Consider the following 17,997-nt stretch of genomic DNA (forward strand, 5'->3'; position numbering starts at 1 on the left):
AGCGACCCGCCCCGGCTTCGCACGGGTGCAATGCTGATACTAAATTAAATACACTACAGAAAAAATATGAACGTTGTATATAAAAACATAGCGGCCCGCTCCGACTTTGCACGGGCATAAAATATATATGCCTATGTCACTCAATGAAAACATGATTAAAATCGATCCAGTATTTTTGGTTCATTCATTAATGCCCTTGGCCTGCACGCATTAAATTTGGAGTAAAACAATTCCTCTTCCCCTATACTTACTATGAAGATTTCCTGCTATCTTTGGAATATCTAAATTCATACAATTTTTATTACATTACACATTTTTAAACGCAAATTTTAAATTTGTAATATCTCCGAAAATATTTGTTTAATTTACATGCTGTAAGGAACCATATTGATCTATATTAATTGCACACCGTATTTAAGGTACTTAATTCGATAAGGATTAATGCCGTATTGCTTAAAATAGCTTCGTAAATAAGCCATTTTCTCACGTAAAAAGTAAACAATAAAAATGGTTAATGTGGGTTATCCCTAAAAGATAAACATATACCATCGCGGACTCTTTTGTAGACCTTTTTATGGTGTACAATACTGTAGTACATTAATTTGATCTAACTCGTAGGGTTAGGCAGCGTTTTTGCTAATTGTTAAATAAGCCTAAAAAAATAGGTTAATTTACGACATCACGTTAGAAACCTCTAAAATTAGCAATGTTGCCTTAGTATATTATTCATGTATTATACATATGAACCTTCCTCTTGAATCACTCTATCTATTGAAAAAAAACCGCATTAAAATCCGTTGCGTAGTTTTAAAGATTTAAGCGCACATAGGGATATAGGGACAGAAAATGCGACTTTGTTTTATACTATGTAGTGATGTCTTGTCAACGACTTGCTACATTTACTGTATTTGCCAAATTTAGTTTTCTCTACTTTTGCGATTGTATTGAAATTTAGGGAGATAATGTTTAATAATAATATTGGACTATAAATATCCATAAAAATTAAAAAAATGTGACAAATGTGTAGCCAAATATTTTCTATGTTATTTATAACAAAACGTGGGTTGTTTTTCAGAGCATCAAGTCGTATTTTTATCAAGCATATTGCCATTCCAAACTGATCTTTTGACAAAGCCGATCAAAACTACAATGAAAACGTTTTAATATAGGGAAATATTTATAAACAGCAGTCTCGGGCCCCAAATTTAATATATACTGGGACTATATATTTAACGGTTACATTTAATTTGTCTAGAAAAATAAATGTTCTATTCATTTGTGCCGTTTACTGTTCTTTATAGCGCTACTATAAGGAAGTTGTGATTGTTGTCACTTTTACGATGGGCACGCTGTATACACATTGATCGAACTAAATACGACTTAAAAGTTGTTTATTTTTTATTATTTCGGGTACGATAGACGTACAGTTGTTTTATGTTCGATAAACTTTACTACTACTACTTATAGTACGACTTTGTTTTTTTTTGACATCATGTTTGTATTATTTTAAGTTCGCTTCTTGGCTCTAGTGACGATTAATCTAGTTTTATTAATGATATGCCATTTACTTGTTAGTCTTGTTGTTTGTACAGTATCCAATTGACTGGTTGGAAGGAAAGTACAGAGAGAATTGATATAATACGTTCAATAAAACAGTGAAATCACGTCATCTAAATTGATGACGTCAAAACGCCGCAATGTTGCCGCATCAACTCTGAATTTTAGTTCATTTGGGCTTTGATGTACAACAAAACTGTACTCTAAATAAAATAGCTATTATACAATATAATTTATTAATTTATAATAATATAATTTATTATTTATAATTTATTATTAACATTCAATTATATCTAATACATGTATTATCGAAGGACTTAAAACTACAATTAATTCTAAATATATAATAATTTGTAGGTTATTTTAATAGTTAACAAAAAAAAAGATTATTCGTTGACAAAAATATCGATATTTAAGAGAAATAAAAAAAATATATTGATATATCGGGTCAAAAAGTATCGATATTTTTGAAACATTTCGAAAGTTTAAAAAAAACAAACTTTAAAAATTAAATATGTAATAAACATACAAAATTAAGTACCGAAAATTTAATTGGATTATTAAAAGAAAAAAATTAAAAAATTTTAGTCAACGAAGATATCGATATATCGGCCAAAAATATCGACATTTCTTCGGCACCCCTATTTCAAGTTTTTATACAGGCAATTCAGTTAGATAATGTGATATCAATTGAATTAATTCATTATAAGAAGTATGGAATATAGTTGTCCTACTTCTCTGATGACAGCGGTATATTTGAAGATATAGAGGCTTCTGGAATGTAGTTCACATTGCATAACTACAAAGTTTATCGATATTTTTCGTTATTTTTTCAAAAAAATTAATTATATTTTTTAAACATTATAAAAACCCTTATTTTTAATAAAACTTTCAAATTCTAACGGTTTATTGAGAATATTAATATATATTGCAGAAAAATATCGATATTTTTTTCCTCGATAGATCGATATGTTTTAAAATATCGATATATCGGAATATCGATATTTTTCTCGGTGGCCGACACCCCTAGTTCCTTTTGTGCAGTTGCTTTTCGTTTAAATTCAAGAAAAATCAGCTAACTTATTTTTAGTATCAAATTTCCCATTACAAACTTTGCCTTTTCGAACGATTTCCTATTTTAAACTCTATTACATAATATAAAAAAAAGCGATGTATGAAAATAATCCACATTATTCGCTCATCCGGGTATTAATTTGATGACTACGGCTTCATAATGGATCGAAAGTTTATTTTTCCTCATGAAAATCCTTTTTTTATATATTATATATATTAGCCCGATAGTGCGGATTAAAATGAGTCTGGAACATTTAAATCGAGCCGAACAATCTTAAATATTGTTCCAGTGAATAATAACTACCGTCTTATTGTTTAAGATAAAGCTCAATTATTTATTGTTCTACGCGTTAATAGAAAACAGTTTCTCGCGCTAAATTAAAATTGACCTTTATTAATTAAAAGCCTCGCACATAATAAATCATAATTAAAATGCAAATTATTGTAATAATGTCTTACGACATCACCGTTATTACCATTTTACTGGAAGTTTAACTGGAAATTTGTATTTGATAGAATAATAGTTGCTTGTTTTGATCAGTTATCATTTATTTTAAAGTCTTTTATTATCCCTAAAACATTTTTATATTATTTCTTTTTCTTTAACAATCATTTTTCGACAAATGATAGTTAATCTAATATGTTATCAATTGTTTTCTACAATATTTTCAATCTTCGAGGCAAATATTAACAGTAATCAGAAAGAGGGTTGGAAAATTACTTCTTAAAAGTATAATTTGTAATTAATATTTCACATACCTAAATCTGAGCTATTTTGTAGGTAGTATTTCAAATACTTAAGGATTCAAAATACGTTTGAATATAAATACATTTTAGAGATATTATGAATTGGGGCCTTCTGCAGAATATAAAGCCCGATACCGTTCATAAGAAAAATGTCCGTTAGTTCTTAAATTTGGCAACACTGTACCTGCACTGTACGTCAAATTGTGAAGTATATTGCCAATTGTCCTTTTCATTCTTATACGATTATTTTCATGTAACCTTAAATATAAAAAATAACTCAGATTAGTGATCAGAAAGAGCAAAGTCTGCAGAATACGCGGCTAACACTTCCCATTTTAATGTGTCCATTTATGTTTTCACCGATTTTGTAATATATAGTCGATCGTTGTCATTCTGAAGAATAACATTGTTGTGTCTTTGCTAGTATTCCTGCAGTTTTCGCGTAATACTCTGTTCAAATACCTGACTTGTAATCAATAGCGATACCCATTGATTATTTCATAGCTTTTCACTGCTCATAGTATACCAAGCTGATCCCAAAAAATACAGATCATTATCAGTAACAATACGATAATGAAGATACTAATGATTTTCTTCGGTGTTAAAATTACTACTTTAAAAACTTCGGAAGCAAAAACTTTAAAAACTTCTTCCTATGTTGAAATCGATGGAGAATCGATATTTTTCGTTCATGCTTCGACGAAATAAGATACATCGAAAAGAGAAATTTCACAGAATGAGACTCTGAAGAGCAAAAACAATGGTCAATGACTTGAGAGAAATACCAATATCTAGGCATAAAGATATTGGCCAAAAATGCTTAATGAAATATCGATATATCGACTTTTTCGTTCTATTATGTATAAATCATTATTTATTTTGCATAATTAATATTATATAAATACTATGTTTGATGTAATTCTTAATAAGGTCGACGAATCGATACGAAATAGCAAGTGTTAAATTTGCGCACACTTTCTATTATATACTCAACACCGACGAACAAAAGAACAAATCGACTAATAACTTTTCGATTTTTAGATAATGTAGAATTGCCAGATTACATTTCTAATAATTTATAACGTCGGAGCGTTATTACAAAACCTGTACCAGCATCTATAAGTGGTGTTCAACACATTAGAGTTTATTTCACAGATATACGGACGCCATTAAGCTCAATTTAAATACACTTGAATATTTATAAGGCCGAGGATGAAATATTAGAATTAAAGTTGCAACGCTTATAAAGATAGAGGGGATATGAGCGCGTAAATGTGATATTATTGTTTTAGGATGTTAATGATGTTTTTATGCTGGTTAGCGTTTATCTAGAAATGGTTTTCTCTTTTCTAATGTAAAGTTCTTAGGCACGTTTTTGACCGTTACTGTGTCCGATATGTTTGAATTAATGACATCGTTATCTGTCATACTTCGTCTAAGAGCAATTACTGTTTTCTTTATGATACGATTTAGTACCATTCGTGTTATAGTTTCGTTGACTTTTAGGGCATAGTTAATTAAGTTTTTGTTCCAGTACATATTTTGGAATAAATTTTCATTTCGACTTAATGGTTAAATTGTTAATACAAACCTCAAACAATTAAGAATTATAGCTTTTCTTAAGCATGGGAAATAGCTGACATAACAAGGTACTAGGAAGTGACGGAAAAATCGGCGAACACATTAAAAAAATATATATAGAGCCGAACATAGAACCTCCTCGTTTTTCGAAGTGGGATAAAAATGAGATAGTTCTTATTAGATCGTCAGCACCTTCATCAATAAGAAATAAAATGGTGATTAACGAAACACATTTTAATTACAGCCAAATTAAATAATCAAACGGTTGAAGGTTTTCTCTTAGTGATTTAAGATGTGCTTTTAGTGTGTGAATTAGCTGTGTTATAAACAGATCATTAAATTATAAGCCATGTGTTGACGTGACATTAATTAAAACAAACACCGTCCATATCGAAAAAAAGGGGGGGTCCGAAGAAAAAATATACACGTACGATTTAAGAAACATGTGATCGAATGACATTTGATATAAGACATGTTGGGACCTTGTTTTGGTTCGACTGGTTAAAAATATTTTCGTCACTATAAATTGCATGCTATTGTCTTTTAATTAGGTTTTCTCTTCTTTTTTCGTTCAACCTTATTGTATAACCATTTAAATCAGAAAATTTTATATTACATTACGGGCGGAGATTTTTTTGTCGAAGAGACCTATTTATATATTAAATAATATTAGAGTTATATAGTATTAATTTTACTCAATTTATCGTAGACAGGTATTTTATTGTGAAACAAGATGACGAATACACTGATCTACATCGAATATAAGCAGGAGTACCGTATGGCAGTGTTCTTGGTCCATTGTTATATCTATTATATATAGTTGACCTAACGACCTCAAGAAATTCTACTGTTGCAACATATGCTGACAGTACAGCGGATTTATCATCCCATGAAGATCCAACATCAGGCACAAGAAACCTCCATATTCACCTAAACATAGACGTATTGTGGTTGAAAACACAATGTATCAAAGCAAAGGAGACAAATTCTACATGCGTGGCATTCATCCTTTGTAGGAGAACTTGTCCCCCACTAAAAATGAATAATTATGAACTCCCGAAAGACTCCCAAACAGCTTGTGATTAAACTAAACCAAACGTATTGGCTGATAAGAGCTATATCTAAATTGGACCTATGGTCCTGAACTGCGGGGTACTACTAGCAAATCAAACATAGCTATCCTTCAGAGTACATCTCGTTCACATTGTAGCGACCTTGAGGATGTCGAATTTTACATTGTGGAATAACGGTCTACAAAATACCCAGAAATGTAATCCCAGATGTTGAACATGGGCGGGGTGCCAGCAGCGCCAACTAGAACCCGATAACGAATAGCTGGCAATTCCGAAACGTTTATCAGGGATGTTATTGAAGGGTATTTCCATTCATTCAGTGCTCAACCATCGTTTGGGTTAGACGTGCCACCATCGACTTCCCAAGCCTCGTCTCCAGGTAACTTCGCTGCCATCCGTTTTATCTAATTGTATATTTCACATTTTTTTATATAGCCAATAAATAACGGTCACATAATGTAAACACCACTGTTTGATTTCGTTTTACCTCCATTCACCGAGCCACATCATTTACCCTAAAACATCTTACGTCTCCAACAAACTAATTCAGCACAATATTCCCTTAGAACCCATAACGAGTGTGATTCAAAGTGTTAATGTAAAGTACTCTGAAAAACTGTTGACAAATGCCCTCGCGAAATATTTAAATATGTGCGATGACAGTGAAGTGCGTGGGCTAAAACGCAAACTAGCATACGTACTGTTTAGACACATAGATTGAGATACAATAATCCCCATAATAAGTTAGATTATAAGTTTGTAAAGCATATCACTTACCGAAGCGATTTTCTACATGTTGTTGCAGTTATGTTGTGTGGCGACCGCCACGACCCTTTAGGCCACCACCAATTCACCATCAACAACTACAAAGGTTTGCAACGCCGGTGGATTGGTACCATGCAGTTTCAGGGTATAAAAGACCATCAGGACGACGTCTCGCTCTTTTTTCTTATCACCGTCCCCCTGTAATAGTACCACTTCCACAGCGCTACCGTACTTCCTTCACCTTAACCTAATATCCTGTCAATTCTCCCATCGACCACATGTATTACTCGTAAGTTAAAATAAACAACTTCGATTCAACCAGTGTTTTTTAGTTCCCGTGCAAATTCCTTCCAAAAATAGTAGTGAGTGTTCTGACAAATAATCGCCGCGGCAGCTACACATTTCGACCGACTGACCGACCCGACGAACATTCCTACAGTTGTATAACGAAATTCATAAAAATACTTATTTCCTACGGGAACATTGTTGCATTTCTAGGAGATTAATTTAAAATATTATGAGACATAACATCAGGCAGATCATGCTTCATTGGTACGGACAAGTGGTGACCAAAAGCGATAGTTTCTGCTGAACACGACGTATAGGACTTCCTATTAAGGAGTTTACTTGACTTGTACAAAATCAATTTTCTACTTTTACAACGGTAATTTAACTTCTCAAATGCACCAATTCAAAAAAACTAAATATAATTAAAAATCCTCCTTAATAGCTTATGGAACCGTATCCAGCGTGTTCTACTGAATCTAGAGTAGATCTTCGTCCAACAACTGCCACGTCGTTGGTGTATTCGTCTTTTTAAATCGTTAAAACAGATTATTTGTTTATTTTTGGAACATCTAAAATTAATATTCTTTTTACAACGATCTTGGGACATGCCGAATAAGAGTAACGGCGACAGAATTAACGGAAACGAAGAAGATCCATTACTCTCCTGACAATCTCCAGAGCATTCAGTCAGTGGATTTTTAAATATATTTATATCCACAAGAAAAAAGGATCAATATTTAGTAAATCTTAAGAATACATTGAAAATTTAATTATATTTATTGAATATTAAAATCCTCTTCGTTTACAAACCATATTGAAGTTGTGTAAGTTCATAAGGTTTGGTTTGTTTCAATCTTTTGATTTCCTGCGTGTTGTCCAGTTACTGTATTACTTTCACGTTATCGTGATTTAGCAATCTTATTTCGTGTTTTAAGGCGAAATCTTGGATCCTATCTATTTCCTAATCTACTCTGTTTTTTGTGTTTCCAATTTAATATACCATCCAGATGTACTCCGAGGTATTTAGCTGATTTTTCTTGAGATATCGGGCATCCGTGAAGTAATTTATTAGCTTTTTGTCATTTCGCAGCAAGAAATAATTTACATGGACATATTTGGAGCTTTATTTTCCAGTCTTTAGTCGAAATTTGGATCTTGTTTACCACTTCTTGAACTTTTTCTTCAGCCTTAGATCAATTAGCAGCCAAATAGACCTGTAAGATCCAACTTGTTCTGCCGATTTGCTTTCCATAACGAGTAATATTTGTTTGCTTTCGAGCTTAATTAACTTACATATTTTTGGAAGTAAGTCTGTACTGCAGTCATGTCATTCACAAATAGGAGAATTGTTGGAACAAGTGTACTGAAAAGTTGGACTGGAGTTATTTTACGAGCAAAGTGTTTTGTTTTGTTTTGTTTTCTTTTAAAAACTTATTGAATATATGAGTGCAAAGCAGCTATGCTTTTTATCACACAATTAGGACTCGATGGATTATTTCACTCTTAGAAACCGACGGGACCACAAAGTCGGTCTTACTGTTAATTGTTACAATCAAGAGCGAATAAGTCTTTCGCGACAACGGATTATTATAATCCCATCAGACAGCATGTGATCCGTTCTTTGATTAGACAAATCGTGAGCTGTTTTCACACACTGTTTAACTATCTGATCGAAAGACGGAACGAAGGTCTCGTCGATAAATCGTCGATGTTCGTGCCAAGAACCATATCTTAAATATCTTCGACATAACGACTTGTCACGCGGCAGATTTAATTATTTCCAAAGTTGTTCTATTTGATACATTATTATGCGGAGATAGACACGACAGATATAACATAATATATCACTCGGAACGTTTAAATTATGCGCCGTTCTTGAGACCAGACTAACATTTTTCGGTTCTCGTTTTGACAAGGTTAGGTTTATTTTCTGCTTCTTAATATTAGTCAGATATTAGTTTGATTTTGTTTTGTTAAAAAATTGACAAATGATTAACGATCAAGTAATCATATGTTCTACTTTTATTACTATTACATTATAGACCCTTATCAAATTCTAATCAAATTTATCAATAAATAATTTTTATGATTTTCGAAGGTTAGACCTTGCGGTTCGTATGACATTAAACGGGACAAATGATAGATCACTCGGAACGAGGTCCAGGGAATATGGTTGATGACAAATAACCTTACGATTACGATAATTCTCAGGAAGATAATGTCAAAAAAACTAATATTACCTCATTCGTATGATATGGCTAGGTGAAGTAGTTTCCATGTTAAGGATCTAATTTCTTTCTAGTTATATCTAGTTCTAATAGATTGATCTATCTATATTCTCACTCATTTCTAACAGCAAAGAAACTATGCTTTCTAGACTAAATTTTCTCGACGTCTAAATAACTTTTTTTCTTTAATATTTTTTTACTACAATTCGCTTTCTTATTGAAATCATTGGTTCATCCCTACTAAAAGAGTCACCATTTTGTGAGCCAATAGATTTATCCAAGTCCATCGGTAGCCGCTCTTTTTTTCCATCTTTCAGGTAATTTACCGATTGATTCAAAAGAATATCATGATTCATATGTCAAAACAACTAGTAATCAGAAGGAGCAAGGTCTGGAGAATACAGCGGGTGGGGCAGCATTTTCCATTTTAATGCTTTCAATGCTGTTTTTAACCGATTTTGTAACATGCGGTCTAGCGTTGTTATGTTGAAGAATAGCATTGTTTTGTCTTCGCCCGTATTTCAGCTGCTTTTCGAGCAGTAGTCGGCTCAAGCGTATCAACTGTAGTATATAGCAACTCCCATCACCGAGATTGATGATTTCACCGAGTAGTACCTTCAAATAATGACGAGTTTTTTTTTGCTATCCTGAACACTTCTTAAAATTAGCGTATTCTGACATTTTCAATACACTGATAAAATTTTTTCTTCTCACTTTGACGAAATGATGAGCCTTTCAGTGAGGCTTCAACATGAAGTTGGTTATGTAACCGATGCAATTTAATACACAGTGACACCATCTGTTGTAAATCTTTTAAAATTAATTTATAGGCCGGATACATTTCCCCTGGTCTGCTACTAGAAAACGCTAATTACTATCACAATAAGACTTATAATATTCTAGAACTATAATATATATATATTATCTGATAAAATTGATATTCTTCAGTTAGTTATTGGAACATTGTACGTTCTTGAGTAATCAACTATAGTTTCTACAGTTTCTCTAATTTAGACTATATTTAAATTAAACCGTTATATGTTTAAATTGATATGTAATCAAATCCATATACCTGTTATACATGGCCGTTGTTTAAAGTACTATTGTGGCGTAAAAGTCTTTCTTATCTATGATATGAATTTCTTGACAGAAAGAAAAAGTTTACATAAACACCTTAACTCCAAAGGGAATATCTTTGAAGTCGATGTAATATATTTGGGAAAATTAAAAACCTGTTTTCGTTGTATTTTAAAAGTTTTATTACCAACTAGATTCTTTTATAATCAATTAGATATAAAGGTTAAATAGTTATAAAATAATGTAAAAGTTAAAGGTTAAATATATCTAAAAAAATTCAAACATATGTAATAAAATCTGAATTAAACTAAAACGATTTATACTATATAAAAACTTTTGAAATAATGGGTAACTAAATTTACAACTGATTTTTTTAATGATCTACAAAATGCAATAAATGCATCACTTATATTATTTAAAATATAGTCACACATATATCTCCATATATTTACATGGAAAATAAATGAACCATAAATCAATTTCCATGAATTACGTTTCAAGGTGACATACTAAGAAAACGGATATCTATTGTGGGAAGGAAAAAAGAAGAAGAATCGACATGTAACCTTGTCAGGTCAAGTGTTCGAAGAGAATGTTGATTTTTCTCGTAATTTTATAGCCGGACCTTTCGTATATTTCAGGGTGGTGTCTCCGAAACGATTTCGTGGTCGCTCCGCTAAGAGGCATATCGGACCCTCTTCTATGAACAGAATAGTTTTGCTTTTGTTTTGATCGGTTCGGAATGTTGAAATCCGCGTCGTGACGGCTTGTTATGTCGGAGGCATTTTATGTTACGCTTCTTGGGACTCCCATCGACATTTTATCGGGATGGTTTTATCGATCGATCAGATATTTAGCCAGTGTGTGTGAAAATAGCTCACGATTTTTCTAATCGGGTATTAGAATCGCGTTGGAATTACAATAATCTCGCTCCGCGAACCGTCAGCAAGATGAACACATCCAATATTTAGATGACTTGATATTACTGTTTTGTATTAGTATAGAATATATTAGTATAGAATATTACCCCATAGAGGAATATATACAGTGTTAACTTGATACAAATAATTTCAGAATTGTTTTGCATGGTCTCAACAGCAAGGCGCTGAGGACGTCATTTCGCCCAATTTCATTGGTTAGTTTAAATTGACATTACAGGCACCTGTAATGAAAATATTTTATTAAGAAAGTATTTCATTGGTCGACCATTTCATATGTATCACGTGAGACTAACCTCTGACCTTACATTCTACTAACCAATTAAATTTCAAATAAAATCATCAATTAATTCAAAACCATTTACTAATATACAATTCTATACAAATACAAATATTATACAACATCAAACAGCTAAAATATAAGTATATAATGAATATATATAATGTATATAAATAAAAGATAATGAAATATAAACATGTAAATAAAAAATAATTAAATGTAGATGTAAATCTAATGGCTCCAATCTAAATGAAAACATAACATATCTAGTGGCAAAGATAAACAAAATCGTCTATAGCTCTTTTCCTTTCTTTTCATATTTCTTTAGTGCTATCAATTCAAATAGGATTTATTAAAGTTTCTATCTTTTTGTTCCCTCATACTCGAATGCAGAGAAGTATAGCTGAAAGTATGTTTCTGTTAATATTTTACTGACTTGTTCAATATAAATTTGTATTTATGCAAGTTATAATTACTTTTATATGTTATTGTGGAAATTGAATGGTTAAAAGAGTTAAGTCGTATGATATACGTCAGAATGGAGAAAACATAACAAAAGTAATATTTTAAAGAACAGCAACACAAAATAAAATATATGATTACTGCTGTTCTGTTGTTATGGTAAAATCGAGAAGTTAAAAAGACAGCTTAAGCATATGTTAATCAATATAATAAAACAAGCATGATAATATCTTGTCCATGTATTATATTATTTTGTATTAATGTATTTAATTAACATCTTTATTGAAAAGGTTATTTCACTTAAGGAGCCTTAAGCCAAAATATTAATTACAAATATCTTAACCAATATACATTTTTTTTCAAGTAAATGAACCCGTTGAAAATAATTATGTTATTGAGGGCACTTTACAAACAAAAAAGTGTAACAAAAACTTTTCATGTATTATAATCACATTTACCTTCAATGTAATTTTGCTATCATCCATCATTTTGTGTTTAAACTGGGTTTAATATTTTCATGATTTCTTCTGTTGTATTCCTGTAAATAATAATATATAGGAACACAAATGCTTTATATAAATAATTGTATACGTACCAGGTAAAAGCAATACTAAATCATACACACACAGACATCCTTAATCTAGCTAATAATCAAATAATAGTAATTATATTTAAGACAAAAAATTCTGATCGTACTTTAGGCCATACACACAAAAATCGCGTAGTAAACAAACTCAATCAAACAGTCGCATTGTAGAAATGAACCAATCAAATGCCTTTGTAGGCCAATTCAAATGAACCAATAAAAAAGTGGCCTCAGAGCCAGCGTTGAACGGACCACGTAAAACATTTCCTCGGTTTCGCATATTCAAGTAAAACCTCTATATATTCTCTACGATTTACCCTAAACTAGCTTGACATATGTCATTCTCGCATTATTGTTTACGACACTTTTGGTTAGAAAGTAATTTTTAGGTTAATTTTATGTTTACGAAAGTTATATAATTATGTATTATTTAACAGAAAAAATTAGCAGCAGATGGTACGAAAATAAGTGTTTAAGGTATTATAAGATACGGATATATGGCAATAGAGTCCTTGGACAATCTCCTAAAACTAAATACCCTAAAGAGTAATACGACCAGATGGTAATAACTATTAAGATGGAATAATTATTAGACCCTAAAAGAAAGCAAAACTCACAAAAAATAAAAACATAACCCATACAATTTTACAGCATTCTGGCAAATTTGAAGTAGAATATCAGTATAAAATGATAAAAATGTGTTGGGGTGTACCATGTCAAAATAAATAATAATTATTATAATAATTATTGTCCGGGTGTATCTTACTTCTATTGCATGTTTTTGTTTATTTTATTCCATTTAGTACAATAGAATTTATTATATGATATATTATTTAGAGAGAGAGTTATATAAACTTACAGAAACAACAAATCACGAAACTTAAAATCTTATGTTAACAATTTATTGCACAATTTCTATCAATTGCATCTTATAATTACACTATCCTAAAAATACATGACATTATATTTAAACATCAACTGTTTTAATTTTTTGAAATGTGTGCAAAATCAGTTATAAGTTTAAAACATATAAATATGGCCATTTTTCATTCTTATCTTTACGATAATCTTCAAACAAGTTCTTTTTTCATATTATTTAACATAAATGTACCCTGGTTCATAGTAATCTACATTATTAGTGTTATAACATTATAACATTTTTCTAATGAATTATTATCTTACACCTTACACACTTATTTTCACATTGTGGTCCATTTTCTCTATTAAATAAAAAATAATTATATTGCATCAACTAACTTTTGGCAAAATGGTTATGCAAGAAGTTGACTGTAAGGCTTATCAGACAGCAGATGTTTTAATATTGCAATTTATAATTAAACACTTGTATAAATGGTTATTCATAACTTCTTTAAATAATATCTAAGTACTCTTATAATCTTATGATATCTAGTACTCATCGTTGCTTGAAAGTTGGAATCGACCATTAAATTTAAATATCAGAACCAACGAAAACCCCTTTATTTTGATTTTCTTAAGGATTATTGTTTTTGTCCAATTTTATTCTCTCGCTTCTGCTGTCCCCTTCACATATATGGGAATTTTGTAAATCACTTTTGTCTGCTAAAGAGGATGGAGATTAGTGTATGTCTGATAGTGTAGTTTATGTGTAGGTGTTTAGATGTAAAGTGTATAGTTAATTTTTTGTTCAGTTATTTTTTTTTTAATTTCCTTCATATGGATTGGATGTTTTCCATTATGTAATAATACTAATATTTGAAGCCTGGTTTTGATATTAAAATGTTAAAATACGACAAATTTATGGGTGGTACGACTTTTTATCATTATTTTCCAAGTCAGCAGAACAAATAACTTAGAAATTTATTGTTTTGTGTTGTATGTTGTATTTAAATAAATTATTTGTATTTCTATTAGTTTCTATTTTTTTATTTAATTGTGACCTTAATGTATCCTATAGAATGTTGATCATCAATATAAAGTTATTTCGTCTTTGTTGTTCTTAAATCAGCAACAAAAAATCCGTCTTACAAATATGTCATCCTGCATACGGGATAACTTTAAGTGGTCGAATGATTTATGGCGAAATTATTTACGATGAATGTTATTCATAAATATCCGACCAGGAAATTGTCATAATGAAATGTGTTTCGATACCATGTAGCCCTTCAATTTGTAGGGAAACGATGTGAGTTATGGAAACCTGTTTAGCTTGCTACGATTTTTACAGCTAGGCTAACAAATAATAGCATAATGCCGAGAATAGTGCACATAATATAGGTGATTATTCGTACTTAACTATATGTAATATGTTAAATTATAGATTTAGTTAACTATTGATATTATTTTTAATAGTGCTATTTGCTATTTAAAACACAAGTCTTTTTAACATTTTTATTATTTGAAATATTTAGTCCGTACGTTTTAATATGCTTGTCATTAGTGACAACTTCAATACTACAATTTTATTATTATGTATAACGCTAATATTATATTAAATAATATATTAAACCACATACTATCTATGAATAAATTTTTTTTTTAAATAACAGGTCAATTGAAAAGTCCCCTCCCTTTTCCATAGTAAAACACATTTTTTTGGCAAAATTTTTTTAAAATTCAACATGTAGCGACCTTGAGGCATGTCGTATTTCGTGGAATAACGGTCAACAAAGTACCCAGAAATATAATACCAGATGTTGAACACGGGCGGGGTGCCAGCAGCGACAACTAAAACACGATAACGAATAGCTGGCAACCCCGAGACGTTTATCTGGGATGTTATTGAAGGGTATTTCCACCATTCAGTAACCGACCATCGTTTGGTTTAGATGTGCCACCATCGACTGCCCAAACCTCATCTCCAGGTAACACGCTGCCATTCGTTTTATCTATTTTATATTTTACATTACATACTACATACATACTTTCTACATTATTTATATTGCCAATAAATAACGGTCACATAATGTAAACAGCACTGTTTCATTTCGTTTTACCTCCATTTACCAAGCCATATCAGTTTACCCTAAAAACATAATTCCCTTCAAGGGTGATACACTGACTATAGCGACCCTCCTTTCTTTTTCTTCAAATGCAGTCATTTTTCGACGATTTCGTCCTCTAAGCGGTCCAATAACACTATGTGTAACACTAATAGTCGCTGTTGATGGTCGTTCCTTCTTCAAGGTAATCAATGAAAATTATTCCAAGCACATCCCAAAATACAGACGCCATAACCTTGCCAGTCGACTGTTGCATTTTCCCACGCTTTGGAGCGGGTTTACCGTGCGCAGTCCACTCGGATGACTGTCGATTGGACTTCGGAGTGAAATGATGGAGCCATGTTTCATCTATTGTCACATATCAAACACTGCTCCGAATCACCAACTCGTCGTTGTTTTTGGTCAAAAGTGAACTCGCGCGACTCCCACTTTGCACACAGCTTTCTTATACCCAAATATTCGTGAATGATATGATGTACACGTTCAGTTGATATCTTTAGAGTGTTTGTTATTTCATTCAGTTTCAATTTACGGTCATTCAAAATCATTTTGTGGATCTTTTAATGTCTTCATCGGTAACAACCCCTTTTGAGCGTCCACTGCGTTCACCGTCTAAATAAATTTCGCCACGTTTAAACTTAGCATACCAATCCTTTATGGTTGATTTTCCTGGGGCAGTGTCCGAAAACTTGGCATCAAGCCAAGTTTTTGCTTCAACTGTATTTTTCCCTTCAAAAAGCAATATTTTATCAACAAGCGAAATTCTTTTTATCCATTTTTTTCACGATAACAAAAGTTGCTTCACTCAAAATGCTATAATTCAAAAACTAATAATCCGACAGCTGTCAAATTTATACACGCATCTTTTGAGGGTTAGGACTAACTAAAAAACATATGGATTTAATTCTAATAGCGCCATCTATGTTTCAGGCCGAGGACTTTTCAATTGACTTGTTATTTTAAGGTCTCCTATTTACCAATGAAGGTTTATCTGGACTGGACCTACAGTTTAACGTGGGCTCCGAACCACGGTCCTCGGCATTGAGCCTACCATCTGGTGAAGTTAGAAATCATCCTAGAAGACATCCGGTCTTACCCAGTCTGGTTACTGGCGTGACTAGGATCATTTTCCTTGTCGGATTTTACACACTTGCCTAGGACAATCATAAATATACATTTACGACCATTCCCAAGCAGGATTCGAACCCGCAACTATTGAAACTGTAGGTGAACCTGTCGCCTTTACCACTGCGCCAACCTAACCGGCTACAAAACATTTAACACTACTTTTAGTTATCAAGCTGAAGGAATATTATAAATATTAGTCATGACTTACCAGCATGAACCACTGATGAAGGCAGGACCTATATCAAAATAACCTGAAAGGCGTGTCATATGTCAGAATTTTAATAAAGTTTATATTGTCTCAAAGAAAAGAAAAAGAAAATAAAATACGTTACTGATATTAAAATAGTGAAAAAAATAGCACAGGCAAATTTTACCTATTTTTGATGTATAAAGAAAAAATAGTTATATATAACATACTATTAACATTATCATTAACATTAAATTATTTTTTTGTTTTAAAATTACATTTTTGTATGCAGAAAATACCTTCAAAGTATCGGCCTATAAACTAATTTTATAGGATATACAACAAATTATTTTACTCTGTATTATATCGTATCGGGTACATTTGTAATCGATCTCATGTTGAAGCCTCGCCTACAGGCTTCACTTTTCACTAGATGTTATCTCGTCAAAGTGTAAAGAAAAGATGTTTCAGTGCATTGAAAATGTCTCAATTTTTACCGAGTGAGTCGCATTTGCGGGAAGTTTTATGGGTACGTAAAACTACCCCACCCTCTGTATTCTCCAGACCTTGCTCTGTTCGATTACTTTAAAAAAGGTTTAAACCACCTTTTGTAAATTTTCATTAATAGTCCAGCACTTGGAAAATATTGCTGTATTTCTATCTTAAGTTTTCCCTTTTTTAATTTTTTTAATTACGTTTTTTTTGAGGAAATCTATGAAGCATCAAGTCTATGTTATTAATGATTTCGATTTGACATTTTATTTATACTTTATATATACTGTCTATTCTGTTATCAATGTTATTTCTCTTTATTCTTACTCGTTATTCTGTTACTCGATGTGTATATTTATCGTGTAAGATTTTTGTACACCATCTACAAAATAATTAGTGCCTTTCTCTATATTCTCGATATTGAGTTACAAAATTATCATCACGAACTGAAAAATAAACTGTGAATGAAAACATAATTTATTTTCACCAGATTACCTGCAAATTTAACTTCAGCTTTTAAAATAGGTCATTTGTGAAAGAATCAATTTAGTGT

General features: G+C 31.5%; 2 protein-coding genes across 4 annotated transcripts in view; both read left to right on the forward strand.

The window, feature by feature from the left end:
* Positions 1-7,176, forward strand: part of LOC143194348 (uncharacterized) — a 57,499-nt gene extending 50,323 nt beyond the window's left edge. The window contains exon 3 of the mRNA XM_076401054.1: positions 6,838-7,176. Coding sequence (XP_076257169.1) covers positions 6,838-7,048 — 211 coding nt within the window. The 3' untranslated portion in view covers positions 7,049-7,176. The remainder of the gene's footprint in view (positions 1-6,837) is intronic.
* Positions 1-17,997, forward strand: part of AdamTS-A (ADAM metallopeptidase with thrombospondin type 1 motif A) — a 367,686-nt gene that overhangs the window by 192,700 nt on the left and 156,989 nt on the right. The gene's annotated exons all lie outside the window — the stretch shown is intronic.

This window comes from Rhynchophorus ferrugineus, unplaced genomic scaffold (assembly GCF_030347505.1).
Source record: "Rhynchophorus ferrugineus isolate W39M unplaced genomic scaffold, kcgeb_rfMv2 rfM3, whole genome shotgun sequence".
Taxonomy (NCBI): domain Eukaryota; kingdom Metazoa; phylum Arthropoda; class Insecta; order Coleoptera; family Curculionidae; genus Rhynchophorus; species Rhynchophorus ferrugineus.